At 38.2% G+C, this 18,950-nt stretch overlaps 1 protein-coding gene across 2 annotated transcripts in view; it reads right to left on the reverse strand.

The window, feature by feature from the left end:
- The window catches only part of LOC127622901 (protein phosphatase 1 regulatory subunit 37-like), a 60,256-nt gene that overhangs the window by 1,607 nt on the left and 39,699 nt on the right, over nt 1–18,950 (reverse strand). For both annotated transcript variants that reach the window (XM_052097056.1, XM_052097057.1), the window contains exons 4-11: nt 18,746–18,846; nt 11,841–11,960; nt 11,561–11,711; nt 9,778–9,933; nt 9,493–9,605; nt 8,296–8,437; nt 7,846–8,012; nt 4,010–5,657 (exon numbers count right to left, since the gene is read on the reverse strand). In XM_052097056.1, coding sequence (XP_051953016.1) covers nt 4,010–5,657; nt 7,846–8,012; nt 8,296–8,437; nt 9,493–9,605; nt 9,778–9,933; nt 11,561–11,711; nt 11,841–11,960; nt 18,746–18,846 — 2,598 coding nt within the window. The remainder of the gene's footprint in view (nt 1–4,009; nt 5,658–7,845; nt 8,013–8,295; nt 8,438–9,492; nt 9,606–9,777; nt 9,934–11,560; nt 11,712–11,840; nt 11,961–18,745; nt 18,847–18,950) is intronic.

An 18,950-nucleotide genomic window follows, 5' to 3' on the forward strand; every position in this document is an offset into this window, starting at 1 on the left:
CAGGTATCCAATTTTTAAGACAATTCCAGAAAATCAGACAAAAATGTTTCACAAAAATCTTATACTGTCAATTTGTTACTTCAGACTTTGATTGAACAGGCCTTAAATGAAGAGCTCTCCTAAACATGTATATTAAAATCTACTCTTCTAAGATTATTTTGCATTTGTGCATTTCAGATGATGGCAGCTTCTCCCTGTTTCTCAGAATAAAACTAATTGAACATAAAGTGCCCTGTGAAAGCATTGACCAGGTTTACATGGACACCAGAAAGCAGTTTATTGCGAGAAAGCTGCTTAGAGGAATATTCCGGGTTCAATACAAACAAGTTTAGCTCAATCGACAGCATGTGGCATAATATTGATTACCATAAAAAAAAAATCAATTTTCACTAGCCCCTACGTTCCTTAGAAACAACAACACAAAATCAATCTGGGTTACAGTTGAGGCACTTACAATGGAAGTGAATCTAAATGTAAGTAAAACTGTATGCACGTATTTCACTGCACGGAAACAAAACTCTGTGAATCCAGATATCATATTTAATGGTGACGCAATTACATTTGTGACGCATGTTAAATATTTAGGAATAATAATAGACCAACACCTGTCTTTTAAAAAGCAAGTAAAAAGGGTTATAAATAATGTTAAATTTAATTTGAATAATTTTAAAAGCATCAGGCACCAGCTCTCTGAATCAGCTGCACTTCTTTTAGTACATACTCTGATTCTACCTCACTTGTCGTATTGCATAACAACTTGGTCACAAGCAGATGCAACTACACTTAAGCCTGTGTACTCCCATCATAAACAAATCATGAAAGTGTTAGATAAAAAACCAAGTGACTACCATCATTGTACTATTTTGAAAAGGTTACATTTTTTAAATATGAATAATTTTGTTTTTTATACTGATGTTTGCCTGATGTACAAAATTATTCATAATCTTGCTCCACCCCCTCTTCAGGGATGCGTGACCAATAATAGAAGTGCAGGTAGGACTAGAGCATCTGCCAGGGGAGATTTGGTACTGCAGTACAGAAAAACAGCCTTTGGGCTAAAAGCTTTTTCAGTTAGAGTAGTGGGGTTGTGGAATTCCCTACCTACAAACATTCGAAGCCTCAATAGCTTCTTAATTTTTAAAAATAAGCTAAAGTACTGGCTACTATCACAACAGATCTGCAACCACTAATGACTGTGTCGTACATTATCTGTTTTATATTCTGGTTTTAAATTTTATATTCTGTACATGTATGTATTGTGATGTTTTATGTGGGGTATATGTAATGTATGTTATTTTATTTGTTTTGTTTACCTGCCCAGGGACAGCAGATGTAACTAGCTATTAGCTAATTCTGGTGCAATTACTTTTAATTGTGCATTGTCCCTGTAAAAATAAACAATAAAATGAAATTAAATGAATGGGGACCAATTTTTGAATGTCAAAAAACTCACTTTTTCAAAAGTTAAGCCACAAGACAAACAACATCCATGTTAACATGATTTTATTGTGGTAAAATCACTTACTAACCTTTTCTGTGTAAAGTAATTGACAATTTTACAACTTTGTTGCCATGATGATGAAATGTCAACAAACCCTAAAATGACTGTAAAATGTCAATTTAAACAACTTAACATCTCAAATAATACATGTGTTTTAACAGAAGAATTAAAGTGCCTAAAGAAGTGAATAAAGTGCCTTTATAAAATTATAAGCTTCAAATTTCTGCCTTTAATCCCTTCAAAAATTGGCCACATTCACTTCCATTGTAAGTGCCTCACTGCTTGATTTTTGCTTTTTTTTAAAGAAGAGTCTAAACACATTTTTGTGGTAATCACCATTATGCCACATATGCTGTCAATTGAACTTGCATTGAATTCGGAACAAGCTTAAGGCTCCTTGACGCTTAAAATCGGTGTATGCATTTACATGCACTGTATAAGTGCCGTACTCTTTACTCCTGTATGCATGAGGCCCGTTCAGTAAGCAGTTTTCTCCACAGAAATTTAATTTCCCTGCGATACTTGTGTAAATAACAAACTTGGCATCCGAAGAAGACTGCTATTTTATTCTTGGTTGCTTCACTTCATTTACAGGTATTACAGAGTAGTTGTTGTTTGTTTCCTAAAACTTTATAGTGCGACCTGCAGGGGAATTGCGCTGCAATAGTGGGGTTTCCCTATTACATAAAACTTTGGGATTCCAAAGTGCATATACAAACTTGAGCCAATATTTTACATTTGTGTTTATAAATGGGTATGGTTTATAGTCCCACTGTACTCCCAGAAAAACTGAATTCTTTCCACTATTTTCACTTGTTATTGGGCTCAATCCTATGATATTTGTTATCCAGTCAGTCCACACTCCTCAAAATCTGTAACAACACCGCTTATGCGTTTACATGACCACAATAAGCCATGTTTTCTGGGAGAAACCCAGGTGTGTAATATCGCTTCCTCTTGATCCCTTAAATGGCGTAATGTAATATCTGCATTCTTGTTTACATGTTCATGTATCAGTATGCTGCTTTCTGCAAGAACTGGAATAAACAATTTTCTTAAGAGCATGTAAACGTGCTCATTAATAGTGGCCTTAAGAGCACTTTAAGCTCTTTGAATTGCTCACTTTCCCCTGCGGATCCAGCGAGAGCAGTAATATCCTGACCGCTTACAGTTTACACAGCCCATTTCACCGCCTTTGTGTGTCACGGACTGTTCATCACGCAACATTTGTGAGTCAAAGGGACACAATTTGGATCCAGACTGATATGACATGCGCTTCAGAGAAAGATCTGTGAGCGCTTCACACACTGATCTATAATATAGAACCAGATTGCTGATAACGTAATAACATTGAAGCCACTGTGCCGCCATATTTGTATGCCCAAACATTCGAGTGTGCCTACTGGCTTAATAGATAATCTTCTAATTTCAATCAGTAAACAGCCATCAAGTCACAGATTTGATATCTAGAATCTGACTGTACAGCCTAACAGCACAAGCTTCCTTCACATGTAATGTTTTATTTATTATAAATCAAGAATTTTCCTGCTTCTTGAAAGCCTGTGCAATTTATGCAGATCTATATTTGACAGTAGCTTTAACTAACTTCAGCAGTGAACAGATCAGCTGAATGTAAACAAGTTCACTGAAACTAAGGTAAGATACAAATAGACATTTTCAGACATACGTATTTCAAAAATCGAAGTATTAATTCTAAGTTACTTTTGTGTAATTTTCTTCATCACCTTTTTCTCACAGTGACTTGCCTAAAAAAGCGGTTTCTAGCTCTCTCTCTCTTTCTCTCTTTATCTCACAAACGGCAGGCATGCAGAGGGAGGAAGACAAGCAAAATAAAGATGGTTAGATTTAAACTGATGCGCTAGGTTTAGATGTTTTTTTTTTTTAAATGGAAAATACAAAAACAGAATGTATGATATGTATGTTTGAATAAAGCCAACTTTCAGACATTTTAAAAATCCTGGCCATTCTTTTAGGTCCGAAAAGGGGATGTCGGGAAAAAAGGAAGCGTTGTCATCCAATAAAAAGCAGACTTAACAACTTTTATGAGGTATACCAATACGGCGGCTCAAACACTTCCGGTTGCTTCACCTCCTGCATGCAGTTTACCGTTGTGTCTGCTTTCCAGTTCTATATTATAGATCAGTGACTGTGCAAGTTTTGTAAGGTTCGCAAATTAAATCTTTGAAAGATAATCAATCATTTAGTTTAAATGAGATATCTGCATATCTACCTTTTAACACAATGGCTAGTAACAACAAAACAAACTGTGATTGGTCATTTACATTCTGAGACAGCTCCTTCACATGCGCAGTCACGGCTTCCAAAACTAATCAGGAAACTCTTTCGAGTTCTATAATTTTAAAAGAGCAAAAATTGGCCTATTTACCAGTTTCAACAATAAATTGGTCAATCAATACCCAATATGCATTTTATAAGTGAAATGGAATATGCAGTAACCATCTAATGTTGGAGCAGATGATAACTCACCATGCTCCGTAACGTAGCTAGCTGGTTTGGGTCCCTCTGGTTCGAGCAGGTGAAAGGCAAATTCTGGCTTCAGCCCGTTTGGCAGTGCTGCCACTGTGGTGACAGTGAGTAGCCCTTCTGCTTCTTCTGAAGAGATTTCCTCATGATATCCCGTTGACGACTCCACTTCTTCTGGAGTAACACAGCCTTCTGCCTCTAGGGGGCCATGACTATCAGTGACATCTGGTGAAGTCTGAATATGAGCAGTCTGTTGCTGCTCTTTGGATTGCACTTGTTCATCTTCACTCCTGCCCTGCTGAACAGATTTGGATTCAGCCTCTGCGTTGAGCGTCTCCTCCCAGGATTGTTCTGAAACCGATGGCTCTGTTTGAGAGGGACCAAATTCCTGCACATTGTGATCACAACTTGTTTCCACACAAGAGGACACTGCTTGGTCCTGCTCATGTAGTCTTTGCATGCTTGTATCAATAGTTATTTGTTGTCCTAAGAGAGACTGATTTTCAAGGACAGAGTCTGTTTGGCTTTCTAAAAGCTGCTGTTCCATTGAAGTTTTCATTGTAGTCTGATTCTCTGAGCTAACAATCTGAGATTCCTGTGTGCTTTCTGATATTGAAGCTTGCTGCTCAGAGAGAACCTTATCAGAATGAATGCGTTCTTGCACATTGTCCTGCTTATCCACAGGAAATGAAGGCGTCAACGTCTCATCTTTGTGGCTGAGTGGCTCAGTGGGGGCCTGTCCTGGTGTTGTTGCTGCATCTAGTTCATGTGAGGTTAATGTAGTGAGCTTAGACTCTGCTGGTTGTGTCCGTGCTGGCTGTGGAGACTCATGTTTGCCCATGTCTGACTGCGTTGGTGGCGGCTGTTTTTCAGAGCACTGCTGGACCTTTGTTGGTGTCTCTGTTTCATTAAGGCCAGTAGAAGAATTGGTTGATTTCTGCTCCGACAGCTGTGAAGGTGCTTTTGTAGGTTCTTGAGGAGCCGTTTTATTAGTTTGGCTCTCTGCTGCCTTCTCATGGATGCATATAGACAATGCAGTTAGCTGTTGCTTCTCTGGAGGGCTCTCCACTCGTGTCACCATAAATATCTTGTGCCCTCTTCCAGGGCTGGACACGGAGAAGCACCGGCCAGGGGATGGTGGTGTTCCGGGGGCAACGATGGCATCGCTCACTGCAATCCCCGAAATAGCTGGAGATGCATGGGGAGGGGGAATAGGTGGTGTGGCCTTACAGGCAATTGGAGATGCATTTACAGCAGAAGCTGAGAGAGGAACCGGCATTGGAGGTGTTGTACTTGCAGAAGCATTTACCTCATCGGTTACATCCTCATCCTCTGTGTCGGTGTCAGAGTCGTCTTGCTCTGATGTTATTTGATCTTTGTTCTGTTGGTTCTCAGATAACTCCTCACTGCCCTCCTCTGATACGTCTTTCTGGCTAGACGCAATTTCATCCTCTTGCTTCTCAGCAGATGCAGAAGGGTCCTCATCTTCATCATCTTGAGCTAGGTCCTCAGTGGCAATTTCTGCCATAGAGGCTGAATGCCTCATCTTCTGCTCTGTCTCTTCCTTCTCTTTGGCTGAAATGAAGTTCCTCTTGCAGCCATTCTGAATGTCTGCCAGCAGGGCGCGCTGTGTCTCAATAAAGATCTTCACCTGAGAGAAAGACAGCAATTATGTAATGTGAAAGGCCTATAGCAAAGATGCTGGGCCAAAGCAATACGAGTAAGTAACTTTATATTTAGGCTGGGCAATAAAGACAAAAAATAAAATAAATATATTTAACCCTTTTGACAATATTCAATATCTAAAAATGTATGTATTTGCTCTGAAACTGCTAAAAAAGGGTGATTTATTTATTTGTATTTTTTCAGAGGAACCATCCATTCAACCAAGTGTAACCAATTGTAGGCATTTTAGTTTAAAATAGTTAATGTAATAAAACACAGTAAAGAAATTATCAAGGCGTCTTTTCCACACAGTTTTTATCTAAATAAACAAAAGAATTACATTTTATCAATTTCATTTATATGCACCAGTGTACAGCCGTGGCCAAAAGTATTGGCAGTGACATACATTTTGTGTTTCACAAAGTTTTCTGCTTCAGTTGTTGTGGTGTTGATTCACATTGTTTCTAGTTTATTGTGCAAAGCGATCAGATGCATTTTAAATAATTGCAAAAAGCTTCATTGGTCAAAAGAATTTACTTTATCACAAAAAAACAAATTTCACTGTTTTTTGGTCCTGGCACAAAATGACCAGCTAACATCATTTCACCTATCATATCAGCAGCTCCTGGGAAAGTGTGAATGAGTACTAGTCAGGTGAAATTACTCTATCATTCTGATTGGATTATAAGAGCAGACTGATTGCTATAAAAGGAGGGAAGAAGTACTTCCAATCATTGAGAAGCCATCATCGCTTTGCCTCAAAATGGCCTCACATGCGAGGAAATTGCTGCAAAGAATATTGCACCTGAAAGAACCGGATCATCAAGAACTTCAAGGAGAGAGGTGCAGCAAAGAAGCCACTTCTCTCCAAGAAAAACATCAAGGACAGACTGAAATTCTGCAGGAATTACAAGGATTGGACAGCAGAAGACTGGTTCAAAGTTATTTTCTCTGATGATGCCCCTTTTCGACTGTTAGGGACATCTGGAAAGAATAGTTGAATGCTACCATGAGTCCTGTGTCATACCAACAGTGAAGCATCCCGAGACCATCCATGTGTGGGGTTGCTTTTCATCCAAGGGAGTGGGCTCTCTCACAATTCTGCCCAAAAACACTGCCATGAATAAAGAATGGTATCAAAACGTCCTGCAAGATCAACTTCTCCCAATGATCCTGGAGCAATTTGGTGATGATCTGTGTATTTTCCAGCATGATGGAGCACCATGTCACAAGGCAAGAGTGATAATGAAGTGGCTCAGAGATCATTACATAGAAATTTTGGATCTGTGGCCAGGCAACTTCCCGGATCTTAATCCCATAGAGAACCTGTGGTCAATCCTCAAAAGGCAAGTGGACAAGCAGAAGCGCACAAACTGTGATCATCTCCGAGCACTAATAAGGCAAGAATGGATCACCATCAGTCAGGATTTGTCCCAGAAGCTGATATCCAGCATGCCAGAGCGAAATGCAGAGGTTATGACGAACAAGGGTCAACACTGTAAATATTGACTCTTTGCATATATTGAATGTTTTTGCCAATAAAAACCTTTAACACTCATGAAATGCTTATCATTGTTTTCCAGTGTACCATAGAAACATGTGGAAAAAAAAAAATCTACAAATACTGAAGCAGCAAACTTTGCAAAACACAAAATTTATGGCACTGCCAATACTTTTTTGGACCCGTCTATACCAATATATAGTAATTACCAGCAATATTTACCTAAAGATATTTTTACTAAAACAACGTAATATGTGAAATATGCCTAATGGATACTTAAAGTACCTAAACATTTTTAAGTGATGACATACAAAATCATTTAAAACAAATCAAATAGTTCCAAGAAATCAAGTTTAAAATCAATTCACTGAAACAGACAGTTTGAACTGATTCACGGAAATGATTTCAACTTTCCAAATCTACTGTGGTTTAAATCTCAAATGAAAAAGTAGACTTTAAATCTGTCTTGACAATCTCATACTCTCAAAAAGAAAGCTTTTAGGAAACTAGTCAAATGAAAACACAATCTTTAAGGAACTTAATGGCTAAACAAAAAGCAATCCCCAGAAAAATTATTGTTGTGTATTCACAAATATATTGTGAATACTCAATATATGGCCCAGCCCTACTTTACATTATGTGAAATCTCTTCTCTTCTTTAACCAACTCTCACCGTCTCTTTTTTGGGTTCTCGGTCCAGGTCGAGTCGGAGCAGAGATGTGTTCACCTTAAAGGCAAGCGAGAGAGCCATGAGGCCCCCGGTCTTGATTTCATTCTCCCGCAAGTCTAGGCGGAGAAGCCTTGGACTGTCAGCAATGAACTCCGCTATAGCGACCGCACCTATCACACACACACACACACACACATACACATCATGTACATGCTAATACACACTACAAAAGTCAGGCTCAAAGTCATGTTATACTCTAGACCCAAATTCATAAGATTTTCTTCTGATCTACAATGGCTGCATCTGAAAGCTAAGGCCTTGCTGACTCACTGCCCAGTCAGTCGATGACTTCACATGCAGCATTTTGTATATGAAGGCACCTCCTAAAGGCTCCGCTAACATAATGTCTAATTTCTCTGGTTTGCAGACACAAATGTGTCTTCTAGAGCTCACCTTCACATGAAAGTTTGGTGGAAGCCAGACCCAGCCTGAGGATGGAACGGTTTGCTATTAGTCCATCTTTTAGTTTGTGCACTCCCTCATTCCCCACTGCATTATGTCCCAGGTTCAGTGTCTCCAGGCTCTGAGTGAATGGCTACATCAACAGAGAGACAGACAGATCAGTAAATTTTAAGGTGTATAAGAAAAACATATAGAGGGATTGAAAGTCGAACAGAGGGGGAGAAAATTGGATTCATACTTTCTTAAAGGAATAGTTCATCCAAATGTGAAAAATTCTCTCATCATTACCCTCTTGTTGTTCCAAACAATTGCGACTTACTTTCTTCCATGGAACGCAACAGGAGCTATTAGGCAGTATGTTATGTTATGTCTCAGACACCATTCACTTGCATTTTATGTTTATTCCACACAATAAAAGTGAATGGTGACTGAGGCTGTCATGCTTCCTAAGATCTACTTTAGTGTTTCACAGAATAAAGAAAGTCATATGTGTTTGGAACAATACGAAGGGGTGAGAAAATAATGACAGAATGTTGCCTGTCAGTGTGAACGCATCTGATAATGAACGTGCAGTCTTTGTATCTAGATATTTGCTCATGATGATCGCTTTGATTCTACACCTATGGTTATTTTTGTAAGAGAACTAACATGAAATCCAGTTTTTTAAAGGCCTACAAAGACTGCAGTGCATTACACGCAGACCTGTGTGTGTGTCACAATCACACACTGGCCTAAATGAACATACAGACATAAGGACAAGCAAACAAGTGTATTGCACAGTCAGCAGCTGGCAGACATGAAAAATAGCACAGGATCCTTTCTGGCAGCCTCTCAATCTTCATAATGACAATCTGACTGAATGAAGACTAGTGCTCCTGTTCATCTCATACTCATCTGTTTTGCGTGTGAACGTGCTTTATTCGGAGTAATTTTACATTAATTCACAAGGTGTGATTGCATACTCATATTTTGTTTATAAGAGGTCTAATGGATTGCAAGCATGTAAACAAATGCATGCAACATTTGTGGCCTATTTACACAAAGCATGAATCTTCACAATGAAAAAGATTTTTAAAAAGCTCATCACACAGACGTTGAAACAAATTCATCTGTATTGTCAGATTGGTTGCATTTGAATTTAAGTGAGTGTAACCTTGGATATTATCTATTGTAGGTCTGTGTATTTACCAAAGCTGCAGCTAGGTAACCCATGCCATTGTGTGTGAGCTGGTTGTTCCAAAGCACCAGAGTGACCAGACCTTTCCTCTGTTCCTTGAGACCCTCACAAACATACGCCAACCCTGTGGAACACACACACAAGAAACAAGCAGTCACGTCATTCAGGGTAACTACAGCAAAGTAGACAGGAATTAATGAGGGAAAATCAAACATGTGGAGGGAGTGACATAGAATTTACAAAAGAGAAAGAGATAGCGGTACAACTGTTTGAAAGAAACAGAGTTGCAATTAGACCTGAGTCTAATATGTGATTGTTTCTCAGGTCCAGAATCTGGATGTTGTAGTTGAACTTCAGCAGGTTCCCCAGCTGAGCTGAATCCTGCAGACCATTGAGCTTATTATCAGCCAAATACAGCTCTCTGAGGTTCATGTTCATCTTCAATGCTGTGGCTGCACACATAAGACAAGTTTATTTGATTCATTCACATTCCATTGTGGGAAAAAGGTCATGAACCACTGAGATTTGCTGAAGGAGTTTCAGAGTAATCCACTCCTCTTCTAAAAAGTGGCATTGCACAATTAATCACATCAGATAACAAGAACATCACAAGTGTTAGAGTACATCACAAGTAAGTTACAAACCTAAATCTGATTCCATCCCATATCAACCATTAATTTTTTTTTTGTATTTGAAATTTACTGTATCTAAAATATCTATCAATATTTTATCTTGGATGAAAATGTTCACTAAGCTTGTTGAGATGCATTTTGAGGTTTACACATGAAGGATACATGCAATACTGTCTTAAAGGAGTAGTTCACCCAAAATGAAAATTCTCTCATCATTTGCTCACCCTAATGCGATCCCAGATATGTATGACATTTTTTCTTTTTTCATCTGCTGGACACAAACAACGGTTATTTTGAAGATTATCTCAGCTCTATCTCAGTATATTCAAAGCAAGTGAATGGTGACCAGAACTTTGAAGTTTTAAAAAGCATTTTAAGGCAGCATAAAAGTAATGCATATGACTCCAGTGGTTAAATCTATATTTTCAGAAGTAATATGAAAGGTGTGGGTGAAAGACAGATCAATATTTAAGTCTATATTTTTTTTTATTATAAACCTACTTCGAAAACAGCCCTACTATGCACTTTTAAGAAGGTTTTTATTCTTCTGTTTTTTGCTGATTCGCATTCTTTGCTATCTCCACTTACTGGACTGTTGAGCAAATATGATTCATTTTCTCTTTCCTTTGTTTTATCTCTCCTTTTTTTCTTTCTCCTCCCTGCCCAGTAGGTGGTGATATGCATGAAGAATAAGAATCACTAAAAAACAAAAGAAGTAGGTCCTCTTGTGAACACACATTGGAGGGCTGGTGAAATTGTAGATTTATTGTAAAAATTACTTAAATATTGATTTGTTTCTCACACACACTTATCATATCGCTTCTGAAGACATGGATTTAACAGCTGAAGTCGTATTAATTACTTTTATGCTGCCTTAACATGCTTTTTGAAGCTTCAAAGTTCTGACCACCATTCATTTGCACTGAAAGGACCAACATAGCGGAGATATTTTTCTAAAAATATTTGTTTGTGCTCTGCAGAAGAAAGTCATTCACAAATAGAATGGCATTTAGAATTAACATTTTTGGGTAAACTATTCTTTAAAATTTTGGCCAAAAGGACAGCTCTTTGAAGGCAGCATAATTGTTAAAGTTAAATTGTTAAAATTGAGGTTCTATTAACTTGACATGGGGTCTTAAAAATGTGATGCTCCACTGCAAGATGCAAAACAAAACAGAGATGCAGTTACAGTTTCACACATTTGTACATTATCCACTACAATGTATTTTTTTGTTGACTAAAATTGTCATTTTAGTCAGAGTAAAATCGACTAAAATGAATGAACGTGACATGATGAAATACTGATTCAATTTAAAAGGCATTGTTATCAAAAGATTACATTTATGAATAAAATACAAAACTATGTAAAAATGAACACTGGTTCTGTGTGAATGGCCTCTAATTGGGCAACTCAGTAAGTTGAGTCACAACTGCACTCCAGTCTTACCCAGTAGCATGAGTGGTCGTCCTGAGAGGCTGGTGTTCTCCAGGTGCAGAATAGTTAGACTGCCGCTGATCCGCAGAGCTCTGGCCACAAATGGAGCAGAATGGTCCAACAGCGGGGTGTTACGGGCTTCCAAGTACTGCAGAGAACTCGTCTGCACATCCACATGCAGATGGGTGGAGAGAAGTTAAAACAACAGAATGTTTCGCTTGTGACCACCCGACTAAACAAAAAGTGTAAAATGATAGTACCGGTGACAGCTCAACAAAAGCTGAATCCTCACCTTCCTCATCATGTGGGCGGCAGCCTGCCAGCCCCGGGTGCCGATGTGCTTGTTGAAGGAGATATTGAGATGAGTGGCAGATTCATAATACTCAATCATATCAAACAAAGCTGATGCTCCCTGAGAGAGAGAGAGAGAGAGAGAGAGAGAAACATGCTTTATTATTTAAGTATTTTCTGCATTGTTTATGGCATTTCACACTAAAGAGTGAATCAATAGCAGTGTCTGTTTGCTGTTTAGATTCCAAGGGCATGTCAGCAAAACATGACACACGCCGGCACCTTGAGTTACCATGACAACAACCTGCTGCACCTGTTCAGAGACTGCTGATGGATAAAACTTCCCTCCCTTGAACACACACACACACACCTTTTCAGTTTAAAATTCTATTGTCACTCTGCTGCTCTGTAGTAAAACAAATTTATATGAGCTTATTTCCACTTAAAAAAAGCTGCGGTACCATGGCAAAATAACATACCATGATACTAAATGATCATGCTCATTAATCATACATTTTCATGGCACTTCAAAGAGTACCATGACATTACCATGGTGCATAACCAAAGACCATGGTATTCCCTTGGTACATGTTAAAAAAAATACATTAAAAAAATGGTATTGTCATGATTCAAAAGCATGATGAATCTTTCTTGGTTCAAACACCAAACAGTGTCCCATCTGATGTGCTATGTTGCTGATAATTAGCGTGCATGTTTGTGCATAAGCATGTCTATACATATATGTGTCTCAAGAGAAAATATGGTTTTGTTTCTAACAATTTACACTAGAGATTTACACTATCCTCTGATGCAGCAGGAGTAATGCCCTGTTCACACAGTGACAACAGACAAGCCGAGACAAAACACCCTAAATATTCCTTTCTGACACAATGAGTTGAGAGAGAAGACAGACAAGCTGTCAGAATAGGGCTGTCACGATTATGAAATTTGGTTGATGATTGTCAAACAAATAATTGCCTGTTTTAGGGCTGTGACGAATAATTGTCATGTTAAGGGCTTTCACGGTTAATTGTAATATTTTCTAAAGTGTACTTATTTTCTGAATGTGTGCTTCATACACCTTAAGTTATTTTACTGTGGAAGTAGACACTTGTCTACCTGTTTCCTCCAGCATATTCAGGTTTGCCTTTGCTGTTGTTCTGAGATTTATTTGCACTTTTCACACCAAACTATGTTCATTTCTAGGAGACCGAATGCATCTCCTTCTTGAGCCGCTTGATGGCTGTGTGGTCCCATGGTGTTTATACTTGTGCACTATTGTTTGTACAGATGAACATGGAACCTTGAGGTATTTGGCAATTGCTCACAAGGATGAACCAGACTTGTGGAGGGCCACAATTGTTTTCTGAGGTCTTGGCTGAGTTATTTTTATTTTCCCATAATGTCAAGCAAAGAGGCACTGAGTTTGAAGGTAGGTCTTAAAATACATCCACAGGTACACCTCCAATTGACTCTAATTAGCTTATCAGATGCTAATTGTCTAAAGGCTTGACATCATTTTCTGGAATTATCCAAGCTGCTTAAAAGGCACAGTTAACTTATTGTATGTAAACTTCTGACCCACTGAAATTGTGATATAGAAAATTAAACAATCTGCCTGTAAACAATTGTTGGAAAAATGATTTAGTTCATGCACAAAGTAAATGTCCTAAATGATTTGTCAAAAATAAAGTTTGCTAATATTAAATCTGTGGAGTGGTTAAAAAATGAGTTTTAATGACTTTAACCTAAGTGTATGTAAACTTCTGACTTCAAATGTAAATATACAGTACTGTGCAAAAGTCTTAGGCACATAAGATGTTTCACAAAAACATTTGTTTTAAGATGGTTATTTATATCTTCAGCTTTAGTGTGTCAATAGGAAATATAAAGTTTAGACTCACAAACTTAACTTTTATAAATAGAAACTAGGGCTGCATCTAACGATTATTTTTGTTGTTGATTAATCTATCGATTATTTCTTCGATTAGTCGACTAATCTAACGATTATTTTTCCGATTAATCTAATGCATATTTTTGGGATTAGCCGATTTATCCATTGGCAAACTTTCCAATAAATAATAAGTACAACTTCTACATTAGTATTTCAAACTTTTATTAATTCATTTTCTGAATTTTTTTTTGTATCTGTCCCTATTCAAATAAACAATAAATAAATAAATACACTAGATTACAGCCTAGGCTACTGTTAATATGTAAATATAACGTTATTGTTTGTTTTTAAAGTCTACATTAGAGACATGAGCGGGACAGATTTCTCCCTTAATAATTCCTAAAAAGCGGACATCTCTGTTATTATCAATGAAACTGACTGCACAATGAATCTTTCATTATATCGATTTGCCAGTATGCAGAATTCAGCACTGAACAAAAAGTCCATTTTGAGCGGTGAGGAGATTCCATCTTAAATGCTTCTGATTGGCCATTGCGTTCAAGAAATCTACACATATGTCTGTGATTGGCTACATTGTTAAACGCTGCAAACATGTTATACATAGAAACGATTTACAGGCCAGGGTCTATCTATTTTGTTTTAGTTGTTCTTGTTGCTTTTGTGCAACAGATGAATGACAATTTATTTGTTTTGAGATGTTCAATTTATAGATTTCTATTTTGCGGGAGTCCTGCGAATCGTTTTATTCTCCCGCAACCAGCACACACACGAGTGCATTACCGCCCGCGCCCGCACTCGGCCATCAGATCCCGCGCCGCACTCTGTTGTGTTGGGTCCCGCGGGAGTGCATGTCTCTAGTCTACATGTGCATACACAACTTTTAAAAACGGGCAATTTAAATGCACTGAAGGCTTCGTTGACAGATTTAAGTTGAAGTTATAAATGAAAGTCCATTTTATTGTCGCCGAATGGGCCAATAAATTACATCTGCACCGTTAGCAATTAACACTATTAACTAGCACACAAGCTGTAATAGCTGAAAAAGAAGGTATGACCGCAACAACAACTCCAAAAACTCACTGTAATAAAGCCTACTACTTACCCAGCTGGCTCGTCATTTTGAGTTCGCAGAGTCACAGGATGTTTCCTTTTAAGATGCTCGTTCATAGCAGTTGTGCTGCCATGGTATGACATTTCCGCTTTGCATAGTGAACAAAGCACCTTTCTGTTCGGCTGTAGTTTAAAGTATTCCCATACTTTGGATGATCGTGGTCTGGCTTTATGTGATAAAGCCAGATTGTCATTTTCACCATGAGCTGGAGCAGAAGCCGCCATTACTCGATATTTAAACGTAAATAATGCATGTGACGCGTCGACGCATTTCATTCGTGTCGACGTATTTTCATAGTCGACGTAATCGATGACGTCGACGCGTCGTTGCGGCCCTAATAGAAACATTTTGAATAGAAGAACAGGGAGCCCTGCAACAGATGTCATGGCCCCCACAAAGTCCCCCACTGAACATCGTGTCAGTCTGAGCAATTCAGAGCCTAAATAGATAGAAGAACTGTGGCGAATTCTCCAAGTTTGGATCATGGGACTCAGACAATGACCCTAAGCACACAGCCAAGAGGATGCATGAGTGGACTTTCGAACATCTTTTGAACATCTCTGGAAATACCTGAAAATAGCTGTCCACCGATGGTCCCCATCCAACCTGACAGATCTTGAGATGATCTGCTGAGAAGAATGGCAGAAAATTCCCAAATCCAGGTGTGCAGAGCTTGTCGCATAATACCCAAAAAGACTTGAGGCTGTAATCACTGTCAAAGGTGCTTCAACTAAGTACTGATTTAAGAGTCTGAATACTTATGTCAATGTGCTATTTCAGTTCTTTTTTTTTGTTTTTATAATTTTGCAAACTTATCAAAAGTCTGTTTTTTGGTTTGTCATTATGGGGTATGGAGTGTAGATTGATGCAAATTATTTTTTGGGGTTTGGTAATTGTATAATTTTTGTTTAATTATGAAATGTGGTTATTATGAAACACTGGTTTACAAATCATGCACAGACACACATACACTTCAGGAGCCCTGCCACATTGAATGATGATGACAGAAGCTAAGCTCCACAGAGTTTAATTAGTCCAAGCTCAACAGAAGAAGCCCAGTTTATGGATCCACCCAGAACACACACCTTCACACACCCTGCAAACACAAAGTGACACTGTAAAATGTCTCAATGTTGTTAAAGGACTAATAAAAAAAAGAACAATACTTTCTTACAGAGGGATTATAGGTAAAGAAGATTAGGAGTGCTACAGAAGTATGGCCGTGTGCTTACAGGGACAGGAAATCAACATGCTGATTTAAATGCTGAGTATTTAAAGAGGTCCAGCAGGGAAAAGAAAATCTCAACAAAAAAATATATCAGAGCCAAATTTAGGTCCAACAACACCTGACATTAAAATAAACCAAATAGTGTTGCAAATGTGGGCAGTCACATCTTAATGTGCTGATAGTTCATATAATAACCAAGCAGATTTCTAAATGAGTTATTTTCCATGAATGTGTGATTGGACTGCAGATAAAGATTTGCATTTTGAAAAATAAGAGTATGTCTATGAAGCACACAGAACTCTTATTTTACAGTATAAGAGCAAAGAAAATACAGTTTTCCATGACACATCCCCTTTAAGTTGTGTTGTTAAGGCGTGTATGTGCGAGTGGGAGATGTTAAGAGATACGTCCTACTTATGACTTACAAATTAGCCCCATTTGCCCCTACTGCTGCTATACACAAACGCGCGCACGCACACACACACACACAACTTCTAATCAGTCAATCTTGTGGCAGCTGTGCAGTGCATAAAATCATGCAGATACAGGTTAGGCTCTTCAAGTTAATGTTCACATCAACCATCACAATGGGGAAAATGTTTTGATCTCAATGATTTGGACAGTGGCATGATTTTGGTGCCAGTGAGTGGCAGTTGTGCGGATGGAAACACCTTGTTGATGAGAGTGGTCAACAGTGAATGGCCAGAATGGTTCGAACTGACAAAGTCTACAGTAACTCAGATAACTACTCTGTACAATTGTGGTGAGAAGAATAGCATCTCAGAATGCTATTCTTAGATGCGGGTTGGCGCTGTTTTGGCAGCAAGACAGGGACATACACAATATTAGGCAGGTGGTTTTAATGTTGTGACTGATCGGTATATATATATATATATATATATATATATATATATATATATATATATATATATATATATATAAAGTGGTGTGGGACTTTTAATTATAAAGAAGCCTGAAATGCACATGGGACTACTATTTTGAAGTGTCTGCACTCCATTTGTGGACACTGACGGATAATTAGCTGAGCAATTGACTCTGATTCAAACTGCTAACCTGAGTTCACACCCTCAGTTCTTTTTGGATTATTCACGAAAAAGACCAGGTTCAAAAGAGTCATTTGATCATGACTCTCTCGCGCTGGGTTTATTGTTGCATCCGGTGTGGTGCAGTGAGCTCGTCATCACAACAGATCGGGTGAAAAGTGGCACGAGATGTATTCAATAACTCAAAAGATGATATCTGACAAAATCGCATATGAATGCAGACTGTCACCTGACTGGAGCCCTGGAAATGTGACCTGCTCATTTGGACACATGCTGGAATAAGAAATGCATTAAACCATAATAATTGCTATCAAGTAGAAGATGCAAATTAGATGTCATCAAAAGCGGTTCACTTCCACGATTTGGTACGATCATGTTCATATCAGCAGTGAACCACACCGAAGTTCACATGAACCGTACCACCTTTTAAAGCGGAATTGGATGCAGTTCGCAGGTGCACACCTGAGTTCAGAAAACAGCGTTCACACCACACAAAAGAACCAAATTTTGACGTAATTCGAACTCGGCTGTGCACCAAAAGTGCTAGTGTGAAAGCATTCTTAAACCAAGCCTGAATCAAGAAAAGTGAAGATAAAATCAGACATGATATTTGATATTTTGATTATATTCCCACATTGAATTCTTATACATAATATTCAGCATTGTATACAGTTTAGTAGATTAATATAGCACTGTCATTAACCGCTTTAATTTTCTCTCATGCAGTCAGAACTGATCACTCTAGTGCTTCAAACAGACATTCAATTCCTTGCACTGTCACTACATACAGTAGGCTTAGGACGTTGCGCGTATTAGATAGAACAGGCGCAAAAATAATAATAATTAAAAAAATCAGATCATTACATTTTTGAACCACAATGTATCGTGCCATGAAAAACTTTTATACAGGCCTAGACTGCAAATGATTGGCTGAATTTTAATGCAGAGCCAATGTATCCTACATTTAGACAAAAAGTAAGAGTGAGCTTATTGGACAATCCTGATACCTGCGTGAACAGAAAATATGTGTTTACAATATGTATTTACTCACAAATGTGTATGTATGTACTGTTTGTGAATAAGACCCAATGTATTAATTAAAAGCAAAGCAATCAGAGTTTAAAAACAGCCTTTAGTAACCTTTTAGAAATATGCTCAATTTGGGTTTCCAGAGCTCCTATCTGTGTTTATATTGCACAAACACAAACCATATAATAAGGAGCACAAGCCTAATGCATTCCAGTAACAAAGCACATATTAAATGTACGTACACACACACACACACACACACACACACACACACACACACACAGGAATGCCTTAAGAAAACCCATTACCATCACTGCTCAGCCACCATTTAGATTCTAATTAGAGCACTGACGAGCATTTTGTAACAGCACTGATAAATAAAATCAGAACTCTGTACGCTACAAAACAGAAGCTCACACAGTTTGAAAGATTCCCCAAACAAAAATCAGTGACCCTGCGGTCAGAAATCTAATTCCATTTAAGGACAAAGCAGGAAATAATTTGATAATGTACTCAAAAGGGGTAAATGGGGTGTGACAAAAAACAGATCAGAACTTACGTCCTCGTCCAGGTTGGTCTGTTCCAGATCTACCACTTTAAACTGCACCCTCTTAAAGATCTCCTCCAAAGATTCACTTGATTTATAGTCCAGCTTCTCTCCTACAGAAAGACAGAGAGATTGGACTTACATTGCAAAAGTTAAACGATATAGTTCATAATTTTCGGTGTATTTTAACATTCAGTGAAGTCCAAATGTCTGAGAC

The sequence above is a fragment of the Xyrauchen texanus genome, chromosome 29, assembly GCF_025860055.1.
Source record: "Xyrauchen texanus isolate HMW12.3.18 chromosome 29, RBS_HiC_50CHRs, whole genome shotgun sequence".
Lineage (NCBI taxonomy): Eukaryota > Metazoa > Chordata > Actinopteri > Cypriniformes > Catostomidae > Xyrauchen > Xyrauchen texanus.